Source organism: Rhinichthys klamathensis, unplaced genomic scaffold (genome assembly GCF_029890125.1).
Source record: "Rhinichthys klamathensis goyatoka isolate OS25496 unplaced genomic scaffold, OSU_Roscu_1.1 h1tg000005l_1, whole genome shotgun sequence".
NCBI classification, from domain to species: Eukaryota; Metazoa; Chordata; class Actinopteri; order Cypriniformes; family Leuciscidae; genus Rhinichthys; species Rhinichthys klamathensis.
The window spans coordinates 2,852,831-2,870,628 of NW_026606558.1; the positions used below are offsets into that span (position 1 = coordinate 2,852,831).

General features: G+C 37.7%; 1 protein-coding gene across 3 annotated transcripts in view; it reads left to right on the forward strand.

Moving 5' to 3' along the window:
- Window positions 1–2,533: 2,533 nt before the first annotated feature.
- The window catches only part of gnao1a (guanine nucleotide binding protein (G protein), alpha activating activity polypeptide O, a), a 100,379-nt gene continuing 85,114 nt past the window's right edge, over window positions 2,534–17,798 (forward strand). The window contains exons 1-2 of one of the 3 annotated variants that reach the window (XM_056255280.1): window positions 2,534–3,188; window positions 3,327–3,369. In XM_056255280.1, the coding sequence (XP_056111255.1) occupies window positions 3,071–3,188; window positions 3,327–3,369 (161 nt within the window). In that variant the 5' untranslated portion in view covers window positions 2,534–3,070. The remainder of the gene's footprint in view (window positions 3,189–3,326; window positions 3,370–17,798) is intronic. The other 2 variants (XM_056255283.1, XM_056255273.1) reach the window with 2 other exon arrangements.

Here is a 17,798-nt window from a genome sequence, read left to right on the forward strand (position 1 = left end):
AATAACTGACTGTAATAGAATAATTGACTTGTAATGAAAATACTTTATTTAGCATTGATCGACCCAGACAATTAAATCAGTTCATATCCATAACAGGGGACTGGAAAGTGTTGAGAGGCAGTTAAATTGAAATACGCAGGCAATAAAATTGGAATAGGGCTTCCATACTCAATTCCATGCTCATTAGATTATACAGACCATTTCTAGACCATACTCGCGCTCATGGGTTTATATCATAGTTTTAGTGTAGGATAGGAGTTTTGGAACAGGGGAATACTGTGCCACTTGAATTTGGAATGAAATTAAATTTCAAAATGAATCTTTCAAACCTCATTTCACATTTCTCCAAATTGTTAAAAGACCAAATGCAGGTTTTCCAGTCATGCTTTGGCATATTTGAGCTGCACATCCTGCACACCATAGAGTTATCTGTGTGCATCTGTGAAAATATTCATTAATGCCTTTAACGAATGTTTATTTCATTATTGTATATTGTTATTCTAGCAAAGGGATCCAAAAGGCTGCTGCACATCTGGTTTGGCTGACTCTGAGATCCAGTTTCTTTATTTAATATTTCCTGTCTTCTTTTTTCACCCGGTAAAGTTTAAATCCCATGTTTTGACGTGCTTTCTCACAACACGTCCCACAAAGGTTATTATGTCTCACGACGGTCCTTCAAAGCTATTGAAAAAAGACTTTTACCATTCTCTAATGTGGTTTAAATTGGGCAGTCATAAAACATTATGGACTCCGTTGAAACCTGTATTCAGCATTCTTCACTTATCTGATGCAGCAAAATGTATCTTATTTGGTGTAAACAGGGCACTAAACATAGGTTATTAGGTTTCAACATGGTTTTCAAATGTTTTAGTAACGACAAATGTAAAAATAGCAGTAGGCCAGTAGGCCAAAAAAAGGCTAACAAACCAACATAGGCTCATTGGAAAATGTGCCTCAAACTACATTTTTCCAAAACTCCAATCATTTATAGATGCCATTAACTACATTTTCTAGCTAAAATGAACACTAGATGCAGTAAAACACCAATAACCTTTAGGCTTATTCCTTTTCTTATTTTCGCGTGGTTCCTTGCACAATACTTTGTTATAACCTCAAAACATTATACCATAGTGCATGATTTGTAAACGAAATATTTTGCAGTTTGCATCATATAACCAGCTCCATATGTAGCCTATGGATTTTCTGACGTAGTAAACTCGGACATCTCCGGATATGTCCCGTAAAACAACAGTCACGATAAAAGACATATTTTTACGCATATGTCCAAGTGAAACAGCTTCTTGATTATCTCTATTGGGAATTGATTGGATAATCGTTATTGTTTGCTAACTGCTGAGATCTCATGTGAGAAGTTTTTATTTTATTTTATTTTTTTATTGAATGCCAGTCACATACAAATAATAAACATGACAATAAATATTACAAGAATAATACAAAATATTTTTTAAAATAATTATACATTAGGCTACAGCAAATAGGAAAAGAAAATATAGTTCATGTGTGACAAGTTGCCAAATAGCCCTAGGCCCTTGCGGCAGTGCACGTCATCAGAGAAGAGATGTATTTTTTTATTAGAGATTACGAGGGCACATTAATAAAAAAAAATAAAAAAAAATAATTATGTGCACAAAAAAAACAAACATTTATAGGCCTAAAATATTTAATTGTCAATTTTGATTTCATAGTAACTTTAAAACATGATAAGTTAAGAACACATATCACTTCATTATAGTTTAACATAATATTATTGTTCAACAAATATAACTTTTTAAATAATTGGATAATTGACATTGGATAATTTACATTTAGCTAGCTGTGTAAGTGATGTTACATGACAATTTGCGTTGCACATATAGGCCTATAGGCTATATATATATATATATATATATATATATATATATATATATAAACAAATATATATGTGTACATGTATATTTTTGTGTGTATATATATATACATTCATATATTGTGTGTGTATATATATATATATACATTCATGCTATACATTCATACATGTATTTAGGTAGCTCAACGCAAATTCTAAATTAGCATTAGGCTACTTAGCTAAATGTCAATTATCCAATATACAGTGTGTGTGTGTGTGTGTGTAAAAATACCTTCAGCCTACATTTAAAGTTTAATATTGTAATTAGGCTATATTATTCGACTCTCCTGAAAGCCATTGAATAATTTGCATAGGCTATAGCCTACTGGCTTTGTTAAACATACTTGCCAATAAAGTAGGCTACTTTGAAAAAGATTAAGACCCTTTTGAAATTTTCAATTGCAATATTTTGTTTATAATTTCGTGTCAATATAATAATTTCCCAGTCTCATCAGATTTAGTCATCTGGAGTTGCTGTTACAGGTTGTCAACACTAGGCTAATGGCCACACCTTTCTGTGATTCTTCCTGTGGTCAGGGCCCGCTCATCGGCTTTAAATCATCCGCTCCACACAGAAACACAACTTTGATCGCATAGTCGTGCTCACACGCCGTTTAACAGCGGTCGCGTTGCGTGAAATACCAAGAGAAGCGCATTTATTCCGCCTGCAGATAACGGCATAAATCTAGCTGTAGTTAGCGGTGCGCGATTCGAATGCTCGCTCGTGCGCGCGCGCTCGCTCGCTCTGTCTCTCTCCTTCTCTGCTCCTGACGTCAGCGAGATTGTCTGAGAGCGTCGAGCCCAGCGCGTTCTCTCTCCACACTGACCCTCCATTGTGAGCACGCTAACGATGCCAGCGCTCGCAGCAGTCGCCGCCGCCGCCCAGTAGAGACCTCCCAGCCCGAGGACCGAGCACCACGACCCCGTTGCACAGACCGAGAGCGCGCGCCAGAGACTTATGTTCCAGCCCAACGTTGTCTTTTGCGGGATTTAATGCTCTAGCTAGTCGCCGACAGGGAGAGAGCGAGAGAGAGAGAGAGAGAGAGTGTGTGTGTGTGAGAGAGAGGGATAGGGACAGCCATAGAGAGGAATAAGGAAGAAACACCGAGGATATTTCTCACCCGGACCATTTTGGAGATAAAAAGAGCCGAGGTTCATCTAGCCATGGGATGTACACTGAGCGCAGAGGAAAGAGCGGCTCTGGACAGGAGCAAAGCCATCGAGAAAAACCTTAAAGAAGACGGAATCACTGCTGCTAAAGATGTGAAATTGCTCCTGCTAGGTAATGCGGAGTGGAGCCCTTCAAATCTAGCTGTATCCTACACATCGCAGTGTCTCATCCGATGATCAATGCACATGTATGGGATCTCTTCATTGTGACAGGCGATCTTATTCCCTTGTGTCTGTCTCTTCTCCACAGGGGCCGGGGAATCTGGGAAAAGTACCATCGTGAAACAGATGAAGTAAGTGGCATGTTTTAAATGACATCCATCAGTCAGTGTGCGCTGTGTGAGACACACAAAACCACCCACCCACACACACATACACACCCTCTATTGCTTGATGGCGAATTCTTAGGTCCGCCATATTTTCAAGGAGTTCATTCTCCACTAGCGTGTTATATACATTGTAGCAGTGACATGATGATATGGTGTAGCAGATCCGCAGTGTGTAGTAGCCTATATTAGTGGGTTCGGGAAGACGAGGCGCCGTCGATGTGCTGTTCACGAAAATGGTGCTGAAAGTCAACTGGGGGACCGTGTTCCCTAGTTAATGCCCTATTGGCGTCCACTGACACACTCCACCCCGATTTCACTTCATCCTGTGGGCATTTACGGATGTCTCTGATGTCTTCCTGTGCATTTGTTGATATGACAAACGTCATAAATCAATCAAATACATTAACGTTTATAGGGAAAAATATATATATATATATATATATATATATATATATATATATATATATATATATATATGCTACTGTATACTCGACATATAATTAAATGGTTGTGTTTTCAGATTTGCAGCATCACTTTAGAGATTCAAATTTTTTTTCCTTAAATAATGTAGAGACCGATAGCCTTACTGATTTGACCCATATATTTTTTATAACCATATTCACACTTTTCTGCTTAGCTAGTTATAGGTTCTTCAGTATTGGTTTCTTCAGTTTTAAATGGCGTCCCCTTAATAGTAATGTACTGATTGCAAGCTTTTACATATCAACCATTCATTTTCAATTAAGAGTACAGCATTTTAAGCTTAGTAGCTCTAAAATAAATTTGAAGCCATTTACATTCACACAAATAACTACATAATAAAATATAAGCTAATGATTTATTCATATGGTTATGTTGTATTTTATTATAGTCCAGTGTTTATAGTACTGTGTCAAAAAAGCAGGAATAAAACAATTAAAAAAGGTTCTGCATATTTTATTTAGCTCTTGTAAAAGTAATATAACCCCCCCACTATCAGTCGGTTTATACTATGCAGTTAATAGGGTGTTAAGAGCCTTCTGTTGGTTGAGAATGGTGAAGGCAGAGCTTATATGGCAAATGGTGCCTGGAGATAATGCTGTCGGCTGTGTGTGCATGGCGTTGGTGCAACATGAACAGGCCTTCATGCTTTTGTAGTCTGTGTTGGTTTGATGCTCATATTGAGGGAAGAAGGTTTGACACCCAACCAGCTCAACTTCCTCACGGCCATTTTTATGCACTGACGTCCTCTTTACGCCTCACTGAAAACGATCTGTTCATCTACCGTGTGGTTTGGATGTCATATGCTCATTTGAATCGAATCTGAAATGCAACTCCTTTAATTAGCCTATTTGACTCGTTTTGGAATAATCTATTTTTTTATAGTCACTGTCTCCATCTGAACATGGTGTGTGTTATAGAATTCATATAGGCTAATAATGATGTATGCTTACTGATAAATAGACGTTATAATGTAAGTGATGCAAGCGAGATTTCTGAACGTCGAGCTGTAGCAAGCGCAGTTTATTGCTCAGTGCAAAGCTTTCGATGAAGAAACGCATCCATTCTCAAATGTGTGCACGAGCCCTGCCTTTGTCGAATCGAAATCTGTAGCCCTTTGAAAATGCCATTGCAGGCTATATTCTATCTGGTCTGGCTATGTTATTATATCACGGTGTTTTTGTAATGCGATCCAAAGCATTTATTATGGAAAATGCACGTAATTAGCTCGGAAATGTTGTGAAATTGTAAATCGGAGGGTTTCAGGCGGTTTCAGTGGTGGACAGCGCCCAGCAGAGTCTTTTTCTGTGATCGGCTTTCTTCGGCTAGTTTCGGTTTTCTCCGTCGTTAAGAGCCTTGAACCTGTGGCGAGAGGAAAAACAGGGGATGGATTTATGCGTCTTGTGCTCAGGGAGAGATACATTCACCTACTTCGATTTTTTTCATTATATTGTGTGTGAATGTTTTACTCAATAAATATAATGCTTAGCTTGGGACAATGGCAAAATAAGCTAAATCAGCTGACGAGCAGAGGAAGAAAAATGCTAATGCAAATACCCCAGATATTTAAATTTGTGGGTGCATAAAATGAATTCCTCTTATGTAGGATTTGATATATTTCAATATAGTCTAGCATAGTGTTTGTGTTATGATATCTTTTTATTCAGATGGAGAATTTCTAATAAATCTGACTGTACAATTTCTCCCAAAAAGGGAGAAAGATGAAAATCAACATATTGCAAGTTGAGTTTGAGGATATGGAGAAACCAAAATTATATACTTTTTCAATTTCAAATTACTTGGTCAGCTGAACAAATTAATGACAGTATTCACCACTGTGCTTTTAAGCCATTGTAGCTAATGCCTCAGGCATATTTCTAAGTCATCCAAAGAGTGATGAATCTTTCCTCTCTAAGGATTCATTGTTGCTCTTATGTGCTTAATTGGGTAATAAGAGTGTCTCATGATGGAACTGGTTAAACGGTTTGGCTCCTGAAGGAGTGGAGTATGCAGCTCTGGGCTTCTTACTGTAATACACCATGAATTAGTTGTTTTTCTAGGGCTTTTGATGAGCTTAAGGCCGTTAAATGTTCCGCCACTGTCACTTACTTGAAATGCTTTTTAGGATATTGCAGCTTTAATATAATGTATTGCAGTTAATGTACTTGTAATTGTCTCATTGTGAAGTGGATACAATAAAAAGCAATTTTACAATCTTTTATGTTATTAGAATCCAGAACAAACTAATTAAAATTCCAGTGGCAGTCTTATGTCTCTTAAGATATATAAATTTTTTTTTTGCTCTAATGTGAAAGAGCCGATCTCTATATGGTCGGCAGAGCTGATTTTATTATGTCTTCAAGCTTCCCTAGAGATAACGGTTAAGTATATAAGCCTATATACACTCACCGGCCACTTTATTAGGTACACCTGTCCAACTGCTCGTTAACACTTACTTTCTAAGCAGCCAATCACATGGCGGCAACTCAGTGCATTTAGGCATGTAGACATGGTCAAGACAATCTCCTGCAGTTCAAACCGAGCATCAGTATGGGGAAGAAAGTTGATTTGAGTGACTTTGAACGTGGCATGATTGTTGGTGCCAGAAGGGCTGGTCTGAGTATTTCAGAAACTGCTAATCTACTGGGATTTTCACGCACAACCATCTCTAGGGTTTACAGAGAATGGTCCGAAAAAGAAAAAACATCCAGTGAGCGGCAGTTCTGTGGGCGGAAATGCCTTGTTGATGCCAGAGGTCAGAGGAGAATGGCCAGACTGGTTCGAGCTGATAGAAGGGCAACAGTGACTGAAATAACCACTCGTTACAACCGAGGTATGCAGCAAAGCATTTGTGAAGCCACAACACGCACAACCTTGAGGCGGATGGGCTACAACAGCAGAAGACTCCACCGGGTACCACTCATCTCCACTACAAATAGGAAAAAGAGGCTACAATTTGCAAGAGCTCACCAAAATTGAACAGTTGAAGACTGGAAAAATGTTGCCTGGTCTGATGAGTCTCGATTTCTGTTGAGACATTCAGATGTTAGAGTCAGAATTTGGCGTAAACAGAATGAGAACATGGAACCATCATGCCTTGTTACCACTGTGCAGGCTGGTGGTGGTGGTGTAATGGTGTGGGGGATGTTTTCCTGGCACACTTTAGGCCCCTTAGTGCCAATTGGGCATCGTTTAAATGCCACGGCCTACCTGAGCATTGTTTCTGACCATGTCCATCCCTTTATGGCCACCATGTACCCATCCTCTGATGGCTACTTCCACCATGTCACAAAGCTCTAATCATTTCAAATTGGTTTCTTGAACATGACAATGAGTTCACTGTACTAAAATGGCCTCCACAGTCACCAGATCTCAACCCAATAGAGCATCTTTGGGATGTGGTGGAACGGGAGATTCGCATCATGGATGTGCAGCCGACAAATCTGCGGCAACTGTGTGATGCCATCATGTCAATATGGACCAAACTCCCTGAGGAATGCTTCCAGCACCTTGTTGAATCTATGCCACGAAGAATTGAGGCAGTTCTGAAGGCAAAAGGGGGTCCAACCCGTTACTAGCATGGGGTACCTAATAAAGTGGCCGGTGAGTGTATGTCATGACATGTTTCAGGAAATGTTATTATGTGTATGCGATAAAATCAGAGCTATGTTGAATCTAGATCAGTGGTTTTGGTCTGGCCTTACTGTCAAGGCATATAGTAAGACATAACAGAACCACAACATTTACACTGCAACAAGCTAATCGGAACACTTCCACTGTGTGTTAGGTTTCTAGCCTTTAGTTAAACAGTATTCTGTATTGCATGGCTTGAAAAGTGCAGATGAGACAAGGAGGTGTGCACTTAACATGTCAGAGTACACCAGGGAACTGGGTGATGTGTGAAAGATGGTGAGAGAGAGAGGGCGCAGCATGGGGAGGGGAGATGTTGGTAAACCCTGTGATTATGGTGTAGTCAACAGTGCTTCCATCTGCTTTATTAGTTCAGTGTGAGAGGGGAGTGTTTAAGTGTGTGCCGGCAGCTCTCAGTATCTGATCACATCACACACACATGGCACTCTCTCTTTTTCTCTGTTCTGCGGTCATCTTTCTGGCACCTAGTCCTATGGGAATGAAATATAAGCAATTGAAGATGCATTTTGTGTGTTCGGGGGAGAGAGAAAATCAGAGTATATGGTGATGGAGAACAGTTTTATAGACCCTGGAGACGGAGCTGTGTGTGTCATCATCGTGCATGTCACTTCCTCACCCACGCGTGTCATGCATGGATGATCAAAAGCCTTTAGAAAACAGATAAAATGTATATACGAAAAGTTATATGGTATGATGTGCGCACGATTGTGCCATATTAAAGCAGTATGTCGTCAGGTCCCAGATCTGATTCTTGTTTATAAGGCTGTTAAACATAGACTAGGTGTTGCACTGACTATAGTTGAATATATATATATATTAATACTAATTTTGTACACTGCCTTTTAAAAGTTTGGGGTCAGTAAGATTTTTTGGAAATAAATTAATACTTTTATATATAATTAGGATGTTTTACATTGATCAAAAGTGACAGTAAAGACATTTATAATATGATAAATCAAATTTATTTCAAATATATGCTGTTCTTTTGAATGATCTATTCATTAAAGAATCCTTAAAAATGTATCACACATTCACAATTTTAAAATATTAATCAGCACAACTGTTTTCAACATAGATAATAATAGGAAATCTTTCTTGAACACCAAATGAGAAGATTTCTGAAGGATCATGTTACACTGAAGACTACTGAATAACGCCAAAGATTTTAAGTATAGAAAGACGGGGCACTCATATTACTTATGAATGGGAGAAAGTGCAGAAAGAAAAGGTCAATTCTGTCAATTGCAGCTTTGCCATCACAGGAAAAAAAATACATTTTAAAATATATTAAAATATAAAACAGATCTTTAATAATATTTCAAAGGCTTACTGTTTTTTAACTAGTAAATATGTTCAAAAACATAAGATTTTACCGTCCCCAAACTTTTGAATAGTGGTGGTGTGTAGTAAACTGTCAAACTATATTATTATGAAGTGACTATAAAGTGAATATGGAGTCCATTTGCATTCACACATCATGCAATAAGGGAACCGTGCTGGTGTTGCAGACATGAGATGGTCCGAGTTAATTTGAAGTGAAAAAAATAAATAAAGTCAAAATTCTTGCAACCTGCTCTGATACTAATCAAGCGTCATCCATAGAGTGAGAGAAACTGAAAGCGAATGGGACATGACAATGCAGTCTGAATCTAATTATGGGTGATAAGAAAGAATATCAATAACAAACTCTATTCTATAATGTTGGATTTGCCAAAAAACACTGATGCTGTAATATTCTGAGTCAGATAAGATAAACATTTACTGGATTACTACTTTCGTGGACAACTAGCTGTGTAGTAAAAATGAAATCCTTATTTAGACTATTTTACCATCTGATCATCAAGTGGTTTATTGTCTAATCTGTGAACTGTAATCCAAGGCCACTCGTCATATTATCCTTTAAAAGCGGACTTCTGCTGATGGATAGACTGGATAGGATTAAAAATGTTTGTTTTTTCTAAAGTGATCTCTGCAGCATGCAATATGCCGGGCTGTCCTGTAGCTGGCTAATTGAAGGGTTGAAGCAGAGGACCCAGCTGTTCAGTTTTACTCCATCTGTACATCCATGCAGCTAAACTGTGGCCATGCACTCGAGTAGCAGAGCATGAAACATTATGTCTCTAGCGTCTAGAGGTTGACATTTGAGTGATTGGTGTCTGATGAAGGTTTAGATGAAGAATTCTGTAAGATACTGCTATAAGAATGGCACAGCTTAAATGTGTGTGTTTAACCTTCCCCTAGAAGAAAGACTTCAACTCTACAGCATTGTAAATTTGAATTGCGAAATTCTAGAGCTAAGATTTTTTTTTTTTATAAAGTGAAATATCTTTTATGTAAAAAATATGTACATCGTGGCCACTAATTAACAATTGGTTCCCACAGCTTAGTACGTCAGCACGTTTGCCTAATTCGTTCCCTTGTTTTAAGTAAATCGTGTGCACAATATTAGTTTCCACTAAATCTTGGCCACGTTGATACATATACAAGTATGGATTGGATACTCAGTATACCGGTGCCATTTTTGGCTGATACTGATGACCTGGATTACCTTACTTACACTCGTAATTTAAAGGGACAGTTCACTTTGAAATTAATTTTTGATATGTTTTAGCTTACCTCAAGGGCATCCAAGATGTAGGTGTCTTTGTTTCCGTAGTAGTTTCAATTTTGATATTTTTAGGTCAAACCGTTCTTGTCTGTCAATCATATAATGCAGGTCTATGGTCACCACCTCAAAGAGCATGCACAGAGTCCAAATTAAACATGATTTAATGATTTGTAAATGTAAGTACACATTGATGGCCTAAGACACGAAACGAGCGGTTTGTGTGAGAAAACGAACATTATTTATATCGTTTTTACATCTTGTAGCCACAGGCACGTCCAAGTGATCTGAGGGCACGGGCGCTTCGGTCTACAAGAGGTAAAAACGATATAAATACTGTTCGTTTTCTCACACAAACCGCTCGTTTCGTGTTTTAGGCCATCAATGTGTACTTACATTTACAAATCATTAAATCATGTTTAATTTGGACTTCTCTGTGCATGCTCTTTGAGGTGGTGACCATAGACCTGCATTATATGATTGACAGACAAGAACGGTTTGACCTAAAAATATCAAAATTGAAACTACTGCGGAAACAAAGACACCTACATCTTGGATGCCCTTGAGGTAAGCTAAAACATATCAAAAATTAATTTCAAAGTGAACTATCCCTTTAATACATTTAATCTTAGGCAAATCTCAAAATGTATGGTTTTCATAGTGAACATTTTGTAATATTGCCTAAATTTGCCTGTAGCATTTAAAATAACTGAATGTAGTGTTTTCTTTTTATTTAAATACATTTTTTAGTAATTTTATACTTTTTTTTTACACATATATATATATACAGTATATATTTTATAATGACCTGATAATAGGTTATCAGCCATAACATGAAAATAATTATCTGCTTATCACTAGTGGAGATAATTTTAATATCGGTGGATCCCTTAATATATGATTTCAAATTATGAAGTGCAGAAATTTATTTCTTAAATACATATTTGTAAAATGTGGTTCAAAATCATACAAATTCTGCATTTTGCTTCATTTTTTAGCCTTTTAAGTGTAGTAGCTGTATGCTCTGACCTCACTGTGTTTAACCGGAACCTTTACTGAACTCCCTGCACATGTATTGTATTGTTCAAAGCTTCATAGCAGCTGTAAGTTGAAGAGGGCTGTTTGGGTGGGTAAAACCCATTTTAATGCAAAGAAAGGAAATTAGCATTGACACAAAGCACCCTCGCTTGTGACTGCAGTACTGCTGGCCCGGTTATTAGCAACTGCAATAGTGTGCAGTATGCAGATTGCAAGCCCATTTAAACTACAGATTTACGTCTGATTGTCCATTGGGTAATCCTCCTAAGGGAAGATTATATATTACATTTTTAATGTATCAAGTGCAGTGGGTTTGGGTGGGGCTGTGAGTGCACACACTTGCATCCATAATGTGTGTGTGTGTTTGGGGAAATTCTGAGTCACTATAAAAAAGGGAAGGACCTCTGATGAAACATACAGGCTGGTGAAATTATACAAATGATAGTTTCCCCGTCCATTTTTGCTTCTCTCTCTGTTGGTGATATTTTGACTGTCTGTCTGACGCTCTGTCCCTCTGTAATAGAGGGGAGTTTTATGTGTCTAGCTGATTTGATTGGAGTTGACTGAGCACAGGGAGAACAAACGGTTCTCATGTGTTGATTTCCCAGAGCTTTGACTGTAATACTCTGGCATGATCCCCTCTGGCTCGGCCCGCAGACACAGTGTGACTGAACAATGCACACCTCAATTCTTTATGAGGTGGAGATTATTTTAAATGAGTGTATATTTGTTTCTATACTGTGCCATGGCAGCATGTATTTTGCATCTGATTTGTGAATGCTACTGGGTGCTATGCAAAGTTATCAAACCTACATGCAACATTCAGATCCTTCTATACCATGGTTTTTATTGTAAACTGGTCAATTTATTGTATTTAATGTAACCACTAATTTGGTTTGAGAATATCTGAGAGTATTGATGCTGTATTGAGAACTAAAATAGCACAATATTTGGGAATAAAACCCCACTTTTTGTTACGTCCTGGCTTATAGAGCCATGTATCTGTGTTTCTACTTAAGATACTGCGCAGTAATTTTATTCTCACTTCTTGTGAGTAAAAAACACAGCTAGAGAGTAAGTGTTCAGCTCAGGCAAAAAAAAAGTGTCTCTCTTTTTCTTACTCAGTCACACACCCAAGCAGATTACTCTTCGAGAGTCGATGCCTGAAGTTGGGCCGGAGAGTGGGAAACAGTGGGGCTGGAATGTCAAGTGCTTCCCTGAACCCCTCAGTGACCCCTTGTTCTCCCACCGGTTCTTTTTTCCACCCTCTCCATCTCTTTTGGTCTCTCTGTGGTGGGTCCATATGTACTTGCCGTGTAGGGAGTTCTGGCTGACCCATGTGCTGGGGATCAAACAAAGGGCCTTTGTCTTAGTAAGGTGTTTGTGTTGGGCCATAATGCAGGTCCTAGGCCAGCCCCTTCAACACCAACACAAAAGAGCTTTATTTGGGAGGCAGTTGGGGCGGTTCTGCTCATCTGATCTGAGGTCAGCTGATTTACAGCATGGCTGTGCAATGTGAACTCCACTTATGGTCCAATTACATAATGTGTATCTGGATCAGATTGTGGCATAGTCCTTAACTCTTTCCCTGCCAGCGTTTAAAAAAATAAGTTGCAAGCCACCGTCAGCATTTTTGCTGATTTTTACAAAACTTTTCATGGCCCCCAGAATAATTTGTTGTATGAATATCTGAACATGCAAGATATCAAAACAAAGAACCGAGCCTTTGCATTTAAAAACAAAAACGAACAGTTTTTTTTCTAACTTCATGCATCTTTTTTTATCAACACTTGAATGTGGGTAAGTAGAAGCAACATTTTAAACAAAAAGCTGAGAAAATCTAATTTTTTTCAAAGACTACAACGTGCATAAACAATGCTTTTATCGCTTGTTTCTGCTTCCTTCTTGTCTGTGTTTTTATCTGAAGATCCAGTACTCTTTCAGAAGATGCGTAATAGTGCCCTTACCGTATAACTGAAAACACTGAAAGCCGGAAAATTCCGTCAATGGTGGGAAAAGAGTTAATTAAAAATATTCTAAATAAGAAGGGATGCAACAAAATATTATATACTTTTATTATATAAATGTCATGTATATTAATATGTAATTTATTCCTGTGATGGCAAAGCTATTTCAGCAGCCATTACTCCAGTCTTCAGTGTTTTAATTAATTCAGTTAATTAATTTAAATTAATTCAGGATTCAGTATTAAATTAGTCTTTTATGCTGATTTGGTGCTCAAGAAAGTTTTTTTTATTGTTAATATCAAGGTTAAAAACAGTGCCGCTTAATATTTTTGCAGAAATTTAATATTTTTGCGGAAACCTTGATAGATTTTTATTCCAGGATTCTTTTATGAATGAAAAGTTCAAAAGAACAGCATTTATTTGAAATAGAAAAAAGTCTGTACAACTTGTTGATGTATTCCAAACCTTGAGACGCCATACGATTTTTATTTATTTTTTGTCAGATGAGATTTTGTGTTAGGAAAAAGAGCCAACTTACTTATACTGTATGGAGAAGATCTATGTGAAGATTCTTTAATTGTTTTGTTTGTATTCCACAGAAAAATAAGAGCATACAGGTTTGGTATGACATGAGGGTGGGTATTGGGTAACAGAATTAAAATTAAAATGTGAACTGCCCCTTTAAATGTTAGAATGTCACATGCTTCTATCTTTCACACCTAGCTGTGTGCAAATAATTGTCTTATTTGCAAGCGTTAGTGGGATGAAAAGTGTGTTGTGTGTTGTGATGTGAGTAAAGAGTGTTAATTGCATCCTGCTGTGACTGTGTTTTGCCATGTGTGTATCATTGTAACCTTTACCTGGTGACTGTAAATAGGTATAAATTGGTCTGTCTGTTGGTTGTTTCCAGCAACCTTCGGCCCTGGGGAGCCCACACACACACACACACAGAAACGCAAATGGAGCTTGGGTATTACACAAGCAACTTTTAAATAAGGTATAATTGTAGATTCAGTAGGGACTCCGCCTGTGGCCTTTTGTTCACACACCGAGTGGAGCATTTCTGCTTTTGCAGTGACCGCTTCCTTTTTACTGACTGAAAAGTACAGATGTTGCCCCATCGTTTATGGTAATCACACGTAACATCATTTGTCAGGAACAGCTGATGGTTTAACACAGTGAATGATGTGTGAAATTATAGTCCATAAGTAACGGTCGGTGCTTTCAGCTGCTGCGTGCATGTTCCTCTGGCGAATGTTAAGAATGTGCTACCTCGTTTCATTTACCGTACCCGTATGCAATCCCTCCCTCTTTTCTTCACTCTGTTGCCATGGAGATGACAATGGCTGCCATAATTAGAGGATGACAAATGACCCAGAGTAGATAAGGGGGAGGGGGAGTTACTGCGAACCGTGAATCAGAAGAAAAGTGGGAGTGAATCAGGGGGTTGGCCGTGGGGAGCGTACAGGACGATGGCTAAACATATCTGGCTGTGAGTAATATTATGTATTCACAACCAGTCCATAGTAATCTGCTAGTCTGGTAGTATTAACATCATCCTGCTTTTAAGCAACATGAAATTAAAATTGACCCAGTTTACTTTCTTAATAAATGACTGGTATGATTCATCAGTGCGTAGTATTCAAAAGCTTACATCAAAATGTTAATGTAAATTCCTCCACTTACGAAATTACTTTTCATTTCTGCTTATATAACCAAGGCTGAGTGGGTGTCACATCATGTAGGTATAAAGTGACACATTTTCAGGCTAATCAATCAAATCAGTATAGAATGCTCTACATGGGCAACAACTCACTGTGCAACATAAATATTGCGCGCGCACACACACACATATTGAGCCATGTGTAATTGCTTTTCAAAAACGTACCCCTTCTTCATTATTCTTAAAGTTTTGCTTTTGACATAACATAAATAAGGCGGAGTGAGAGAAAATGAGATGATAGGGAAGGAAGAGAAAGAGGGAGGGATAGACAGACCCATCATACTCGGCTTGTTGTTTCATAATTGTAATTACGCCCTGTAGTTTCCCTTTTCTTTGACAAGCACTTCTGTGAATTGATCCTATAGAACATGACTGGCATACATCTGCGCACAGCAGAAGGGATGGGCAGCCTACATGTTGGGCAGATGTTAGGCTTTAACAGGGAAGGGTTGACCTGCAAACTCTCTGTGTGATTGAGAAAGCGAAGCCTTGATTATTATTGTTATAAATAGATGTCCCTCCTGGTGTTTAGTGGGATAAGTGGCCATGTCCGGAGTGTGATGACAGAAACAGCACTCAAAAACACCATCAGGACAAAGGATTCTCTTACAGATGACATGAGCCAGCTTTGGGAGATAGGAGCAAGAGGTAGTGTGGGCCGTTGAGTGTATGTGTGTATGTGTGTGTGTGTGTGCGTGAGTTTTTGTATTTCTATTTTGGCTACCGGTGTGGACTCTTGAGATCCTTTAAATCACATTCCACCTCACTACTTTAAAATAAAACCTTGTAGACATTCAGATCGGTGAGTTGCTCTATTGGTCGTCTTCTCTTAACCTCACTGATCTGATAAATGGAGTTCCATCCAAACCAAAAGAAGTCAGGAGGAGCATGTTTATTTAGTCCTGTCAATCACAATGTATGTGTACTTCATTCATCTGACTTTGTGGCATCACTCGACCATTCTAAATTCATTAAGACAGCCTAAAACATTTACCTTAAGTATTAGTTTACCAAAAATATTGTCATTCCAGACTCATATTACTTTTCATGTTATAGAAATTACAAAGCAAAATGTTCATGCTGCTCTTTTTCATACAGTGAAACTGGATGGTGGTCCCAAAAAAAAAGATAAAACACCATGAAATAAATAAATAAAAGTTTTAGTATTATTTACATACTTATATATATTTTTTATTAATATTTTAAATTGTTTTTTATTTTTATATTTTCAGTATTCAGTTTAGTTTAGTTTTAATTTAAAATTGTATTAAATGTGCTTTTGTCATTTTTATTAATCTTTTAAAATATATTTTCTATGTAGTTTTAGTCATTTTAGTACTTCTACTTACTCTACACTTATTTTTTGCTGTTTACAATCTTCAATAAAGTTTTTCATAGAATATATTTTCATTTTATTTTTTTCGCTTGTTTCTGAAATTTTTTTTTTACTGAAAATGATTTTTAAAAGTTTTAGTTTTCATTTTAGTTAACTAAAAACTAAACAAACAATCAACAAACATTAAGGTCTGTTTCTCACAGAGAAGCTATTAAATGGCTTCAGAAGTATTGAAATATAGTGCAAAAGCTATGTGGACTACCGGTATGTTCTTTTTTTTCCTTTTTAAAGCTTGACAGTCCCCATTTACTCTCATTGTATGGAAAAGGGGAACTTGGAAATTCTTCTAAACCATTATTTTTGTGTTGTATGGAAGTAAGAAATTCATATGGGGTTGGAACAACATGAAGAAAAAGTTATACAGGTTTTAAATGACATGAACATTTTGAATTAACCATTTGAATCACTCAGCTATCCGTAGTACTGCACATGCTCTTCACACTGATGAATGCCGTGATGATTTGTCCCTTTGTGCGAATAAGATTGAGTGTACTCAAACCAAGTTACAGGTCACAGAGCGCAGTTGGCGTGATTATGTAATAACCTCAGCAGGAGCTCGTGCTGGCCAGATCCTGCACCTCTCAGGACACACACACACACACACACAAACACATACCTTACAGACAGCCGCGAGATGTGGGAAATTAGTCTTCATGCATGAACGCCATAAGTTTTCCAATCTGAGATGATCCTTTCTCTCACTCTGTTCTCTCTCTTCTTTAATGAGCTGTTCTATAATAAGTTCATCTGATGGAAAGGTTGCTGTAATGATGTCCTCCGCCCACATTCTGGCTTTCAGAGATCAGCCCTTATCAGTGGAGAGGAGAAGATGAAAATGACTGTTAACCTCACACAAACTTTCCAAGAAACTCCTTCGTCTTCTCCCTTCTTGTAACAACTCTTCATTATATCTTTTTCATGTGGGTCCTAAAACTTGATGCCCGAAGCTGTTAGAACTTAGTTTGACGGGGCTCTTGTGTGGGAATGTTTGTGAGGTTCTCTGGTGGTTTTTACTACTCATTTGTCATTTGACAATAGGGTGAACTTTCTACCATAATGTAAGTGGCTGGGCTTGTGTTACGATATTAGCTTAATATTTGGACCAAAAAAAATAAAAATACACTGTTCTTCGCTTGCATTAAGACTTTCATAAAACTTGCGTTTATGTATGTGTTGAGGCGACCCTTTAACAAAGGAAAAACAAATTGTTACCCACATTTGATGAATAGTTCAAAACAGCATTTATTTGAAACCGAATTTTCTTTACTGTCACTTTTGCTCAATTTAATGCATTCTCATTGAATAAAAGTATTAATTTCTTTAAAAAAAAAAGACCCAACACTAGAGCTGCATGATTCTGGATAAATTAGGAATCACGATTGTTTTGTATATCATGTTTCTCCCATGATTCTGAACATATAACTAAACGAAACAACGTGACTTACTACAGGTTCTGCCCAAATTGTAATTGCTGCAGTCTATTTAAAACATATTTCATCATGTTTTTGGCAAGTCCAGCGCTCATTCATGCTG